Source organism: Phyllostomus hastatus, unplaced genomic scaffold (assembly GCF_019186645.2).
Source record: "Phyllostomus hastatus isolate PE091 unplaced genomic scaffold, TTU_PhHast_1.1 phas_scaffold_317, whole genome shotgun sequence".
In the NCBI taxonomy this organism is placed as follows: Eukaryota; Metazoa; Chordata; class Mammalia; order Chiroptera; family Phyllostomidae; genus Phyllostomus; species Phyllostomus hastatus.
The window spans coordinates 15,851,737-15,866,284 of record NW_025334023.1 but is presented as its reverse complement, the minus strand read 5'-3'; the positions used below and the strand labels follow the sequence as shown (position 1 = coordinate 15,866,284).

The 14,548-nt window shown below is 36.6% G+C and overlaps 1 protein-coding gene across 1 annotated transcript in view; it reads right to left on the bottom strand.

Annotated features, from left to right (window-relative positions):
* The window catches only part of TYR (tyrosinase), a 78,368-nt gene extending 68,204 nt beyond the window's left edge, over positions 1-10,164 (bottom strand). The window contains exon 1 of the mRNA XM_045818136.1: positions 9,269-10,164. Within this exon, the coding sequence (XP_045674092.1) occupies positions 9,269-10,087 (819 nt within the window). The 5' untranslated portion in view covers positions 10,088-10,164. The remainder of the gene's footprint in view (positions 1-9,268) is intronic.
* Between the last annotated feature and the right edge of the window lie 4,384 nt (positions 10,165-14,548).

Sequence of the window (14,548 nt, the reverse complement as noted above, 5' to 3'; positions counted from 1 at the left end):
GATATTCTACCCAATCTTCAGGGTTAAGGCATCTTTTGAAAAAAAAAAAAAACACTGTATATTCTGACTTTAAAAAATAATTCAAAAACATTTAACTTTAAATATGAAGTTATAGGCATCTTTCACTGAAATATTCTTTTTGTAGTTTTCCTTATATGTATGTGGAACAGTGAACTATGATAAAAATATTTGACTAAAAAAGACAAAAGTAGCTCTTTCAATAAATATAAAATAAAAATTCTAAGGGGTTAATAATATCACATTATAATTTAATTGACAGACTAATATTTTAGTGGTATATAAATTACTTCTTCATTTTAAAATCATTGATGCCTTAGATTCAATGAGAGCAAGTAACTAGGTAGCAAGATGTCAACACTAAACCAAAACGTAAGTGGAGGAGAACCTGCCCTGCCATCACTGACTATTCACGACAGGCACAGGCTTCCACAGGAGACTTCTGCCCACTCAGTAGATAATATTCTTTGTCAAACTTACACTTTACTCACTTTCTTCTCCTGTGATAAAAAAATTTCTGCATAACTTCCCTTAAAAAACTGTAATCTCCACAAGGGTAACTTTCTTCTTAAATTATTATTATTGTTGATTCTCAGAATCTATGACAGAGGCTCAATAAATATTTGATGAGTGAATAAACAAATTCAGGGATAAACCAATGTATCTTCAACTACAAACATATGCTGAACACACTTTTTTTCCAATCCTTTTATTGGTAAAAACTTCTGCACTAGAAGATATTTGCAGAAATGTATCATTTTTAGTAAATATATATCAGGGCCCTACTGTGTCCCAGACCATGAGGAAGACATCACTGTGTACATTTTTAAAAATTCTCACCTTGTTGGTTTATAAGATCTTATCTTTATTTCAGTGATGAGAAAACTCAGTCCTGGTGTGGAAGAATATGAAAGGCTGCAAGACCTAGAGCCCTCTGTTATGGTTAATAATGTCATAGACAATAGGTAAGACACAAGAATATTTTTCAAGTGAAAAGAATTCCTGGTCAGCTGTTTGCACCACAGTTAAAAATAATCAAGACAATCCTATCAGTCCCCTGCTCTTGTGGGTTTGCAATCTATAGGAATGTCACAGCAAATTAAGTCACCATCAACTGAATAAGCCCTGTGTCCCAGGAATGGCTGCTGCTGTGTTGAATGAGAAACACTTAAAGAAGCTTTTAATTTTTGGTCAGTAAAATAATATTTATGAGTTGAAAAGAATTGGGTCCTAAAATCAAAGTGGATATGGAATTCAGTTCTAGTTCAACTACTTACTAGCAGTGTGTCAATGAGCATGTTATTTAGACTTGTTAAGTCTGTTTCCTCAACTATAATGTGAAATAATAAATGCATCTAACATTATATAATATAAATATGTGATTAATATATTGATAATATAATAAATAATAATTGAAATAATGTAATTCTGACTCAACAAATGACAGCTTCTAGTTTTCTTTATACTTCAACACATTCCACAATCCTTTTATTCACACATAATTGAGAACTAGAAGAGTTAGGTAACTTTTCTAAGGCCATAGGATGTTTAGGGCTAGAGCTAGAAAATTAATATGTACTTCTCTTATTCCAAAGCTATATCAACTACATTTATTAGTGCCTGTAAGTGACTTAAGGATGTCTGAATAAAGCCAATGTAACTTTTGTTTCAGATGTAAAGTGTTGGATTCATTTATAGTGTCGATTAACTAGACACCATGGCAGAAACATAGAGGAGATCATTTTCATTTCTGTTTGAATAATAGAACATCTCATGATATTCTTGGTTAAATTAGAGAGGATTGAATGGAACTATTTTTGCTGAAATGCCACCTGCCAAATGACTAAGTGTTCAGATGACTGGATGTATTAGTAACAAGGAGGAAATCTACCTTGGTTCCAGAAATAATTTGAAAAATTTAACCTCAAATCATTGTCTTTCTATTTGATACAGAGGGGAGTCAGGGTAGGAGAAATTGTTGGCACTAATGTTGTGACCAATCATGTAGATCACTATCAGAAAGACATGGTTCCCAATATTGACTCTTAATTAGCTACATGACCTTGGACGAAATACTTGAGCTCTCTGAGTATCAAGGTTTTTCATTTGTAAATGGAGATTATAACAACTTTCTATGAAAGATAAAATAATCTAACACATGTAAAGCCCTTAGTACATAGTGCCAAGGATAGAGTGTTTAATAATAGCAGCTCTTAAAATTTATTGAATACAAGACCATTGGGCAGGTCACCAAATTTTCTTTAACTCTGATTATATAATACTGGTTGAATATTTATTATTATAGTAACTAACACTGGAATATCATATAAGGACACATTATAATAGTAATTTCTACACATATAACTCAAAGAATATGTAAGGTACTAAACTAATTATTTTATATTAACAGATTTCATCAAATCTCTTCACAATGTTGCTTTACAATATTATTTTAATATTTTTAATATTTTATTGATTATGCTATTACAGTTGTCCTGGTTTTCCTCCCTTTGCCCCCCTCTACCCCATACCCCTTATTCCCTTAGACAACACCCCAATCCTTGTTCATATCCATGAGTCATGTGTCCAAGTTCTTTTGCTACTGTACCTTACATCCTCATGGCTATTCTGTAACTACCTATTTTTACTTCTTAATCCTCTCACATCTTACCCACTCTCCCATGCCCCCCTCCCATCTCTTTATCTTTAACTTTTGCATTTTAATTATGTATCTTGGAGTGGGCCTCTTTGCATCCATCTTGTTTAGGACTCTCTGTGCTTCCTGAACTTGCATGTCTATTTCCTTCACCAGATTAGGGAAGTTTTCTTTCATTATTTTTTTCAAATAAATTTCCAATTTCTTGCTCTATCTCTTAGAGATCTAAGAGATAGAGATCTTAGAGATCTAAGAGAAGAGATAGAGATCTCTTCTCTTTCTGACACCCCTATGATGTGAACATTGGATTGCTTAAAGCTTTTCCATAGGCTGCTTACACTACCCTCAATTTTTTGGATTCTCTGCTGTGATTGGTTGTTTTTTGCTTCCTTATGTTCCAAAACATTGATTTGATACTCAGCTTCATCTGCTCTACTATTATTTCCCTGTAAGTTGTTCTTTATTTCAATTAGTGTAGTCTTCATTTCTGACTGGATCTTTTTTGTGCTGTTAAGGTCCTCATTAACTTCCTTGAGCATCCTTATAATCAATATTTTGAACTCTGCATCTGATAGATTGCTTATATCCATTTCATTTAGCTCTTTTTCTGGGGTTTTGATCTGTTCTTTCCTTTGGGCCATGTTTCTATGTCTCCTCATTTTGGCAGCCTCCCTGTGCTTGTTTCTGTGTATTAGGTAGAGCTGCTTTGACTTTGTGTCTTGGTAGTGTGGCCTAATGTAGTAGGTGTCCTATAGGTCCAGTGTCACAGCCTCCCCTATCACCCAAGCTGAATACTCAAGGTGCACCCTTTGTGGGGGCTGAGTACACCCTCCTCTTGAGCCTTGGTGGCTGTTGGCAGATCAATGGGAGGGATTTACCCAGGCCAGTCAGCTGCAAGAATTGGCTATGACCACTTACCCTCAACCTCCACCCTCTGTGGAGGGTCAGCTGTGCAGGGGAAGAATGGTGGTGCTCCAATGTGGTCTGTAGCTGTTCAATGGGAGCACTGGCCCTAGTGTTTCCCAGGTGGTGCAGGCCAAGATCAGCCCCTACCTGTGTTTTTCTTGAGGCCACCCTGCCTGAGTTATAAAGCAATCTGAGATGGCTGCTACTTGTGCTGGGCTTAGAGATTGCCAAGCAAATGCAAGCTGTGAGTCTAGGCTGCTAGTTCCAGGCCTGGGGCTCATTGAGGCCAGCTGATTCTTATTTGAGAGGATTTAGGAGTTTTGAAGCATGAGCCAATACCAGCCATTCATATGAAAATGAAGCTTGTGTGGGCCTTATAGTGGGTAGGGCAGAGTCTCGGGGGATCTCAAAGGCAGGTCAAACAGTGTTAGCCATGTTGATAGAATCTTAGATATGGCACCAGTCTGCTGGCTCTGTAGAGATAGGCCCCAGAAAAGGGACAATGGCCTCTGCTCACCTTGATGCCAGACACTTTAGTCTCCCCCTGCACGCCACCCATGCCCCAATATCCACCCTGGTGCCTGGAGCACAGAGGGAGTGAGTATGCGTAGGTGAGTCCATGTGTGGGTTCGTTAAGAGGAACTTCTTGGGGCTCCAGAAGTTTCTTCCACTTATTCAACTTTTGTAGCCAGAAGTTGTGGGGACTTATCTTCCTGGCACTGGAACCCTGAACTGGGGACTTGGTGTAGGCCTGGGACTCCTTGCCCCCAAGATATCCCTCCTGAATTTTTATCCACCACATGTTTATGTGGGACCTGCCCGTTCCATGTCTGCACCCCTCCTACCAGTCTGGATGGATGTGGTTTCTTTAATTCCATAGTTGTCAGGCTTCCATTCAACACAATTTCTGTTGACTCTGAGTGATAGTTTTTCTATATTTTAGTTGTAATTTTGTTGTGATTTTGCAAAGAGGTGAGCCATATCTGTGTATGCCACCCTCTTGATCAGAAGTCTACAGACTTGCTCTTGAAGTCAAGTACTTTCCAAGATCTATTTTATTATTTGAACTTTAGAAAAAAAAAAGATGTCAGAGTAAATTTTCAGATACCAGATACCAGAATCTGATTCTGATATTCAGATACCAGAATCTTGTAGTTAAGTTACAATAGTCTACTGATACTCATGTTTATATGACCTGAAAAATTACATACCCTTTCCATGATACTATTGGGTTTTCTATTCCATTCAATATTTCCATTAACACAGAAAACAAGTATCTATGATTATTGTAGCTCAGTTTTTTTGTTGTTGAGAAAAACCAAAGGTCAGAGCATCTAAATAACTTACCCAATATCATCTGGTAAATGGCAATGGTCTTTAGACAAAGATTTGTTCTTTTTCTATTTCAACACCCGTTGTTTATAATAATAATGGGAAAAAATCAAGTGTACCAAGTCAAATGAGAAAAGGAGATAGAAGAAACAGATGTATTAACAAAGAAGGTGAACCTAGCCAGTGCTCTCTTAAATTTAAAGAGATAGCAATAAACTACCAGTTATTAAAAGCTTTCAGGAGCAAAGATTCTTATTATGGCATTTGAGGTTTTGTCTGAAAAAAAAAATTGTAGAACATATGACATTCCACAGAATCTTTTTCATAAAAAAAAAGACAGAGAGAGAGAGAGAAGCTGTTATTTCATTGAGCTGTTGCCATGGTTACCTAAAACCCATGACTTTCTGCTAAAATGTGACTTTTTTTCTTCCCACTGTTTGCTTCCATGTGATGTGCTTTTCACCTGATGAGTGAATTCCCTTGCAACATTTCCCTCATGTCTATCATCTAGGAAATTGTTTTTTCTTTTTATTTTGATCCATCATGACAGCTGTTTCCAACCTACCTTTTCTTTTATTGGCTAGCTTTTCTGCTGCCTGCAAAACATTGAATCAAATTGTGTTGAGCATAGGTATTTGTCCTTTAATATTGTTAAGAACCTCCCCCTCTCCAAAAATAATAAACTATTTTAATTGATGACAAATATGCTTTTCCTTGAAAAGATTTTGACACTAAACAAAAAATAAATGAACAAACATACAAAAAAAGATGTGAATTCTGAATATAAGCTTTCTAATATATTAGATTAGATTTTTTATATATTATTTTATATATAAAACACCTGATTTTTAATATATTATTTTACTTATTAGAAAACCTTATCATTCAATATTATTAACCACTGTAAATGATACTCAGATATGCTTGATTTTTTTTTATTATGTGGTCCCTTCTTTTCAGGCACACACGTACACACATCCTGAGAGAGAACCATACAAAATGTCTTTTTCTAGACTGTAAGTTTGCTGCTTAAATGGCATTTTTGTATCCTGAGCCTTAGGGATCTAATGTTATAAAGAAGTGCCATGTAAAATTCCAGAAATCCAGCCATGCATAATTTAATTTTTAATGTTTGTTAGCATTGGAGTTAATATTTCTATGAGTTTTAATTTTGTTCCTTTCAACATACATTTGTAAAGCCTATTCCATGTATATATCATGGTCTTAGCATCTATGGATATAAAAATAAATAAGAAATGATCCCTACTTTGGAGCAGTGGTCGACCTTGTAGACAAAGAGAGGTTAACAAACAATGATATGCACTGAAGAGTTATAGGTGTTATGATACAGATCTGTACAGTGGGTGATAGTGATAACAAAGGGGTTAGAGCTAATTCTACTTGAGTAATGGATGTGGAATATGTTTATTATAATATGAATGAAAAGGACTACATAAGTATGTCTGCCCCAGTTGTCTCTGCAATTGAATTTAAGAAAGTGAAAATGACTTCAAGTAAAATTTTACACCCATAAATTAGTGGCTCATTTAATTCCTTCTGAGTCTACCTGGCTCCTTGTAAATAGGGAACAACATGGTTGGCTTGAAATAGTATTGGAGTCAGAAGCACTGGGTTTTAGTCTTCAACTGTGTGACCTTGGACAAATTGTCCTAGCTTCCGGGGCCTCTCTACCTTCCTTTATAAAATGTGGACACAATACTAGATACTGTTGAAGGGTCTCACAGTCTCAGAGTTCAAAAATCCTATGAATCTCTAAAATTCTATTTTGTTGAATTTGGTGTCAAGTAAAAAATAACTAAAATCAAGGGGAAAATATAGGCTTTGTGTCAAAGGGGCTATCAATCTAGCTGATTTGAAAGGTATCAATGAGTATGGAAGCTTTGCGATTTTCTAGTTCTTGATTTGAGTGTTCAGTGCAGGCAAATACGTTTAACCAAGTGGTGTGTCTATTACAGAACCTGAGTTGATAAGGTGGAAGAGGTACCAAAACAATCTAATAATCATTAAACCAGTGATTCTCAGTGTTGTCTGCACATTAGAATTGCATGAGAAGGTTTTGAAATGCAGATGCCTAGACTTCACAGTGGACCAACTGAATATGATTTTCTGGGAGAAGTCAGATGGGAGCCCGTGTGATTGTTTTTGGGTTTTTTTGTTTTGTTTTGTTTTTTAAAGCTCCCTAAATAATTTAGATGCTGAGAACTACCAAATTAAATCAATATAAACAATTTATCTTAATTTTTAGAAGACTGTAACAAGAGACGTTGTATGAAGGAATGGAAACAGCCAGCTAAAGGTTGGTTTTCGCTGTCACTTCATGCAGTGACACCACAGATAGTAGGTGAATATGAATGTTCATTCATCTCACCTTCCTTATTTAAACTATTGTTTATGTGGTTTTTGTCAATGGCCTTTGTCCACCCTGCTTCATAATTTCCTTTTTAACACCAGTTACTACATAGCAGTTTAAATATAGAACACATTGAAACAAATGTTATAACAATTTAGTCTAGTAATTACCTATTAGATTCAATAAGTTTTATATAGAAATGAAATTGGCCTCAATCATAAAGGAACAAAAAGAAAAATTTTCCACTAAAAGTTAATAAATGATTCAAAAATTATTATAAATATAATTCATGTGTCACCAAGTAGCATACATCTCATGTGATTAAATATCAGTTAATATCTATCTATTAGGCTTCAGTGTGGATATTATAACTTTTTTTTTTGTAATCTAGATAATCCTGGGTCAAGTGAAGCTGTACAGTTAAGGAAAACATTATAATTTCCTTGAGTGAAATGACTCAAAATCCCACATCCAAACTTAGCAGTATTTTAAGCAGTAACAGAGGTCGTGAGAGTTAGATGAGAGTTGTGCACTTATAGATTAAGGCAGGAGGGTCTGAAGTCTTATTGAAATAGATTTTTTCCCAGCACCTTTTTAATAGCCTTTCCTGCACAAATTCATTCATAAATCTTGGGAAATAGTTGACATTAGTGACATCAGGCATTATACAGCAACCATTTTTCAATGAGCTTCAATAGGCTCCATTTGGAAGGTGTGAGAACTTAGTTTGTTGGGTGGGGAGTGGGGGAGGCAAAGGGGACGGATGGGAAGCCATCCACATTTCAAAACTTCAGAATGTGAAGTACAAATATAATATCCTTCCCATCTTATTTAAATAGTGGGCTTAGTTCCATAAAGCACTCCTACAATACAAGTGTTTGGAATATAAACAGAAAAACATTCCTTCTAGCTTATGGCTTAAAATGATAAATAATTAAAAACATATTTCTTTGGTTACCTTTTGCCCCTAATCCAGAATGAAAAATTTAGAATAGGAGAAATATAAATTAAATTTTAGAATAGCAATTCTTTATCTTGTACCTCTAAAGTATGCATATTTTACGGGGAGAAGAGCTAATTTCTTCTGCAGCTTAAGGAAAAAAGTGAGACAGAATGGCCATATCTTTTGGCTGAAGGCATCCAGCAGTCATGTCCTTGGAAATAGTTTTGGGTGATCATGAAGAAAATCGACCAGGTAACAAATCTTGTCTCTGCTACTTGCTAGCTCAGTGATCTTGTACAAGTTACCTACTATCTTTGTGCCTCAGTTATTTAATCTTTAAAAGGGGAATAGTTAATAAAAATATTAAATTAATGCACAAAAACACTTGCAACAGGGTTTCACAGATACTAAATGCTCAATAAATGTTAGCTATTTTCACTATTTACCTATGTGGGCCTCAGGGTTCTCATGTATTTAAAATAAAAAATATTTAATCTAAAGACTATTCCCCAAATTGTCCTGATGGTAATAATCACCAAAGACATTTAGTAAATAATGCTTCCCCAGGACTGTCCACTAAAGATTCTGATCAATGGGTCTGGGATTAGGCCAGGAATTTTTACTTTTAATATGTGCTCTGTTGAATTTCATTGTGATGAAAATTTTGGACACACTGATATACATCATTTATTTATTTAATCACCTAAATATTCATTCATTCTTTCAATAAATAATAAACCCTTACCATTTCCTGGTCACCATCCTAAGTGCTGGAGGATACAGTGATGAACCGAATTTTCTGTTTATTAGAGTTTGGGAACTAAGTAGAAGATATTAGAAAAATAAGCACAGAAATATCTATATAACTACAATTGTGAAGTGTGCTCTATTAAAGGAAAAACACAAGGTATGTTGAGAGTTTTGAATACTCTCTTCTACTCCTGGCAGAAGAGATAAGGAGGGAGGTTTGCTTAGACCTGCCTGAAGAAGGTATTACTAAATTTCCTCTATGCCCTGATACTGTATGTTCAGCATATCTTACCTGCCAAGAGGAAAAGAAGGATGCTGGGCTGAGTAGGTTGGGGTTTGTTGGGTTGCGCCCTCCCATATATTCATCCGTGCAAATGTCACAGTTTTCAGCATCTCTCCAGTCCCAGTAAGGAATGGTGAAGTTCTCATCCCCTGTAAGCTCCTGGATTTCTCGTTCCCACAGCAACAAGAAGAGTCTGTGCCAAGGCAGGAAACCTGGTGCTTCATGAGCAAAATCAATGTCTCTCCAGATTTCAGACCCCCCAAGCAGTGTGTCCCTTGACACATAATAGTGCATCCAGACAAAGAGGTCATAAATGTTGATGTCACTAAACATGGGTGTCGACCCATTATTCATTTGGCCATAGGTGCCTGTGGGGATGACATAGTCTGGGCTAGTAGTACGCTTTGCTAAAGTGAGGTAAGCAAGAAATTTGTTCTTCTCTGGAACACTCAAATCAAAGATGTTTCTTCTCACCAAAAGTCGCCTTTCTGTGCAGTTTGGTCCCCCAAAGCCAAACTTGCAATTTCCACAGTTGAATCCCATGAAGTTGCTAGAGCACTGGCAGGTCCTGTTATAAAAGACAGAGGGCCAGGACTCCCGGTCGTCCACCCCTGTGAAGGGGAATTGAGGCCCAAGGGGTGCATTGGATAAAACAATGTCCTGACAGGAACCCCTGCCTGAAAGCTGACCACAGGGACTCCCGTCACCCCTCCATGGTGGGCAGCATTCCTTCTCCATCAGGTCCTTGGAGGACACACAGGCTCGAGGGAAATGGCCATCGGAGGTCTGGAAACTCCACAGCAGGCAGTACAACACAGCCAGGAGCATTCTTCCTCTAGTTCTCACAAGGTCTGCTTGAGCTGGGTAATCGAGCCACACACTTCTCTTCCAGCTACCCCTGCAGTGACTATCACATGTTCTGGCTAAGTCCTGTATAACACCACTCCCACCTCCAGCATCAAACACTCTCAGTCTTTATCTTAAGCTTTCATCTTCTGAAAACCACATGACTAACTTTTTGTTGGAGTTGGCATGTACCCCACAAGTGGGATAGGCCTGAGGAACACTATTCACCATTAATAGTTTCTTATGGTTAGAATAATAATAAATAATATTATTAATAATAGTACCTGATCTATGTAAAACCCAGTTAATTGACTATGAAATTAATGATGATTTGAATTTGGAAATAAGAAGTAGTATTAGTAATAGAGGTTCTCTTAGTAAGAAAGCTCTGGAAGTGTTAGACATTGTAGGTGTAAGGTAGGTGTTCCTCAGAGACCACAAATAGGTCACAGCATTTTCAGAGGTAAGCTTTGCAAAAAAAGGACCCTTTTCAGAGCCCAAAGATTATTTCTTATAACTGAATATACTGCAATTTATTTATTTTGTATAAAGTATCAGAAGAAAAAAATCATTCTGCTACTCTTCCCTAATTATCTTGATGCATTTGGCTGCTTGCCAGCTCTCTAAGTGCTGATTTTCTGACTATACCTAAGGATAGGTCACTTTAATATGTAGGTGATCTGCCTTATTTAGGAGACTTTTATTAGTTAATATCCCAAAAGAAACTCTTCTTATTTTTAATGCTGTAGCCATTGCCAAGTTTTCAATTTAGTGAGTGACTGACTCAGGAGTTTTGTATTTATTCAACAAATATTTATTGATCATATAAATTCTCCCAGGAATTCTTTCTCTGTGTGTATAGTGACCTGGATAAATTAAAATGCATGAATAAAAACATAATTTTACCACTTACACTAATTTTCAAATGAGTAGTACAAATAATAAATACATGAGATTTTTAATAGAGGGATGTCTCATGAACTGAGGATTCTTGAAAAAATTGCACAGTTTTTGGATTTTTTTGGTTTTGTTTTTATATTTAGAGAGCAAGGAAGGGAAGGAGAGAAACATCAATGTGTGGTTGCCTCTTGTGTGTCCCTAAGTGGGAACTTGGCCTGCAACCCAGGCATGTGCCCTGACTGGGAATCGAACCAGCGACACTTTGGTTTGCAGCCCACATTCAATCCACTGAGCTACACCAGCTAGGGCCGAATTGCACAGTTTTTTATAACAATATTCAAATTTTATTTAGGGAGTACCTTGAATAAAACCTTATGTGGTGGGGATGAGTCAGAGAGACAAAAGAAAAAGGAGTCACTACTTCAGGCAGGAGAAACTATAGGGGAGGGAGCTGCATTTCATTGGCAGAGTGTTGGATTCAGATAGGCTCTGCACATGATAGGAAATTAAATCTGGATCCAATCCAGGGAGGTGCTTATAAATGAAAAAGTTTGAACTAAGGTGAGTTGAAGAATTAGAGGATGAGAGTAGTCAAATCAAAGTTGCCTCTACTAGATTCCTTATCCTGCTCCACATCCACACCTGGGTGGTCCCAGGAAGGAAGGAGCAAGTGTGGAAAGTGAAAGCTCTGAGGAAGGCGGCAGTGTCTGGGCTCTTGGCTGTGGGGTTCTAGCGAAGGTCATCCCTATCGTGGTGACCTCAGAATGTCAGCCTGTCTGCCCTCTTCCCTTTCTGCTGAAGTTTATCTCATGAAAAAACGTCTAGGTTACTTCATACAGCTCTCTGGAGTCTCAAAGCAGCCTTTTGAGGTGGAAAGAGCAGTGTGTGGGTGAAGAGGAAGAGAGCAAGAAGTTTCCATGGAAATGCTGCCTCTGGCTGGGATCAGGAAATCATCACATGATCTCCACAAGGAGACTTAATCTTTTTTCTTCCTCCTTTCAGAGCCACAAAGAGATTAAAACAGGGCTTCTAGTCCCTGGGGAGTCTTGATTCTGTATTACTTTTAACCACATGGGGCCTTTTGTAATTCTGTTCCATCTACTTACAGACAGAATTCAACTTCTCATGTTCAATTTAATTAAGAATTTTGTTTTCCACTTGCCCCTCTGTCTTGGAGTAACTTAGAAAGCTTCCATCACGCCACCGCCACCGGGCCTGTGTGTTTACTCTCCCAAGTCCGCTTATTCTTCAGAGCATGTTCAGAGGAATGGCTAAAATTCGTTTGTCCTCTAATTTCTTTCACAGGGTTGATTTCTTTAACAGACCTCATTATTATTCTCAAATATAGGATACTAACTGCTCTGGCCCATATATATATCAGTCTTATTGTCAATACAAACTTCTTAGGTATCAAACCTCGTTTAGACTGGTTCCTCTCTGAACTCAAGGTGAACTCTAGGTGTCTCTAGTTTATAGAATTTGAGTGTTCTATCTTCCAGGAAGATTATTGTATGATTCAGCACCTTAGTTCATGAAATACTTTGTTAATCAGTACTAGGGGCTCAGTAAATATTCTGCAAAGATTTACTGATCATCAATTTTCAGGCATATACTGAGAGATGCAGATGTCATGGTAAGCACAAGCGAGAGCTTTCTACCCTCATGAAGCATGTTAATATCTATTAAAATAATATTTTCCTTTCAGTAATTTTGAATAATATTTATAACTATATATATTTTAAACAATTTTTTCCTGGTTAAATGTCTTTTTAAGCTGCTATAAAAGACAAACAGAGCTATTAGGAAAGGTGACAAAAGGACCTATCTAGTCAAGAAAGGTTTTCCAAGATTAATTACATGGCAAGTGTCCTCTGAAACATTAGTAGAAGCCTGTTTAGGGAAGAGAACAGTGGCTGTGAGAGCATTCCAGACGAAAGGAGTTTCATGTGCAAAGTGAAGGGGGAATGGCATGCTCAGGAAACAAAAGGACATTTCAGGTGGTTATAATCCGCAAAGCTATGAAGATATGATACAAGTACAGAGGTATGTTCGTGGATGAGATCATAGTCCTTAAAGGGTTTACAGCAGAGTTTTGAAATAATCATGAGAGAATTAAAAAATTCCACTTAAGCTGCTGAGATGACAACAGATGTGGGGTTGAGAGTAAGAGTAAATGTAAAAATAATTATTAGAGATTACTGGAATAATCCAGGCAAGAAATTATGTGGTTTGACCCAGAAAGATGATCCCTGAGGTAGAAGAGATGAATTCAAGAGGAGGGAAAGGTGATGGGGAGAGAGATTTGGAGTTGACATCTAGGTTTCTGGCATGTGCCACTAACTAAAATGAGGACCAGTCAATGATAAAATGTTTGTAGGAATAGCCATAAACAATTCTCCTCTGTTTTCTGATGTTTGCACTGATCATTCACACTCACTGGGATTTGATCTAGTCAGCCTTGCTCTTGCCCTCACTCTGAGCATTTGTCTGCTCATTTATTGGATGATAGTTTAAACATTCTTCTCTGGTTTTTAGCCCTCATCTCAATTTTAATAGTAGCTACAGTTTACTGCATTTAAGTGACATACTTAGTTCAGCTTGAATAACTACAATGGAACCAGAAAAAAAGTAATTTAATGAATTAGCATGTAACCATCATCAAGACTGAACAACTATTATCTTTCTATAGGCATTGTTTCTTCTGTCCCACCAAAATAAAAAGAAACAAATTCTTTAGTGTTTTTAACAAACTTTATATTTTCTCCATAATAATATCTTAGCCTACATAGGTAACAATTAAAGACTTAAAAATATAACCACAATACCAGTACATCTCATACAAAAAGAGAGAACAATTGCTTAATGCCATCTGATTTTTAAATCTATGCTTAATTTACTTTCATTATCTTTTTTTTTTAAAGATTTTATTTGTTTATTTTTAGAGGGGAAGGGAGGGAGATAGACAGAGAGAGAGAGAAACATCAATGTGTGGTTGCTGGGGGTTATGGCCTGCAACCCAGGAATGTACCCTGGCTGGGAATCGAACCTGGGACACTTTGGTTCCCAGTCCGCGCTCAATCCACTGAGCTACGCCAGCCAGGTACTTTCATTATCTTAAAAATGTTTTTTTCAAGATCCAAAAAAGTCTATATATTGCTTTTGTTTAAAATTATTTCTTAAGTTTTTAAATATCTATATTTCTTTTTTTCTTCATTTTAAATGTAATTTATTTTTAGAAGAAACCAAATTTTGTCCTGTAGAATTTCCCCACTTCTCAAGTTGCCTAATGTTGTCCTTATGGTATCACTTACCATGCACGTTTCTCTATCCTGTATTTTCTATCACCTCAGAGACAGAGAGAGAGGATTGACTTCCGGGTCAATTTTGTTATTGTTTTTGTTAAGAATTATTTCACAGTTCTTGCTGTATACTACTTACTCAAAGACAGCAGAGGAATATGTTATATGATTTCTGCACTAGTATTTTTTTTTATTAATCAGTTTGAGTTGATGTCAGACTGTCTTATATACTATATAGTGCTAT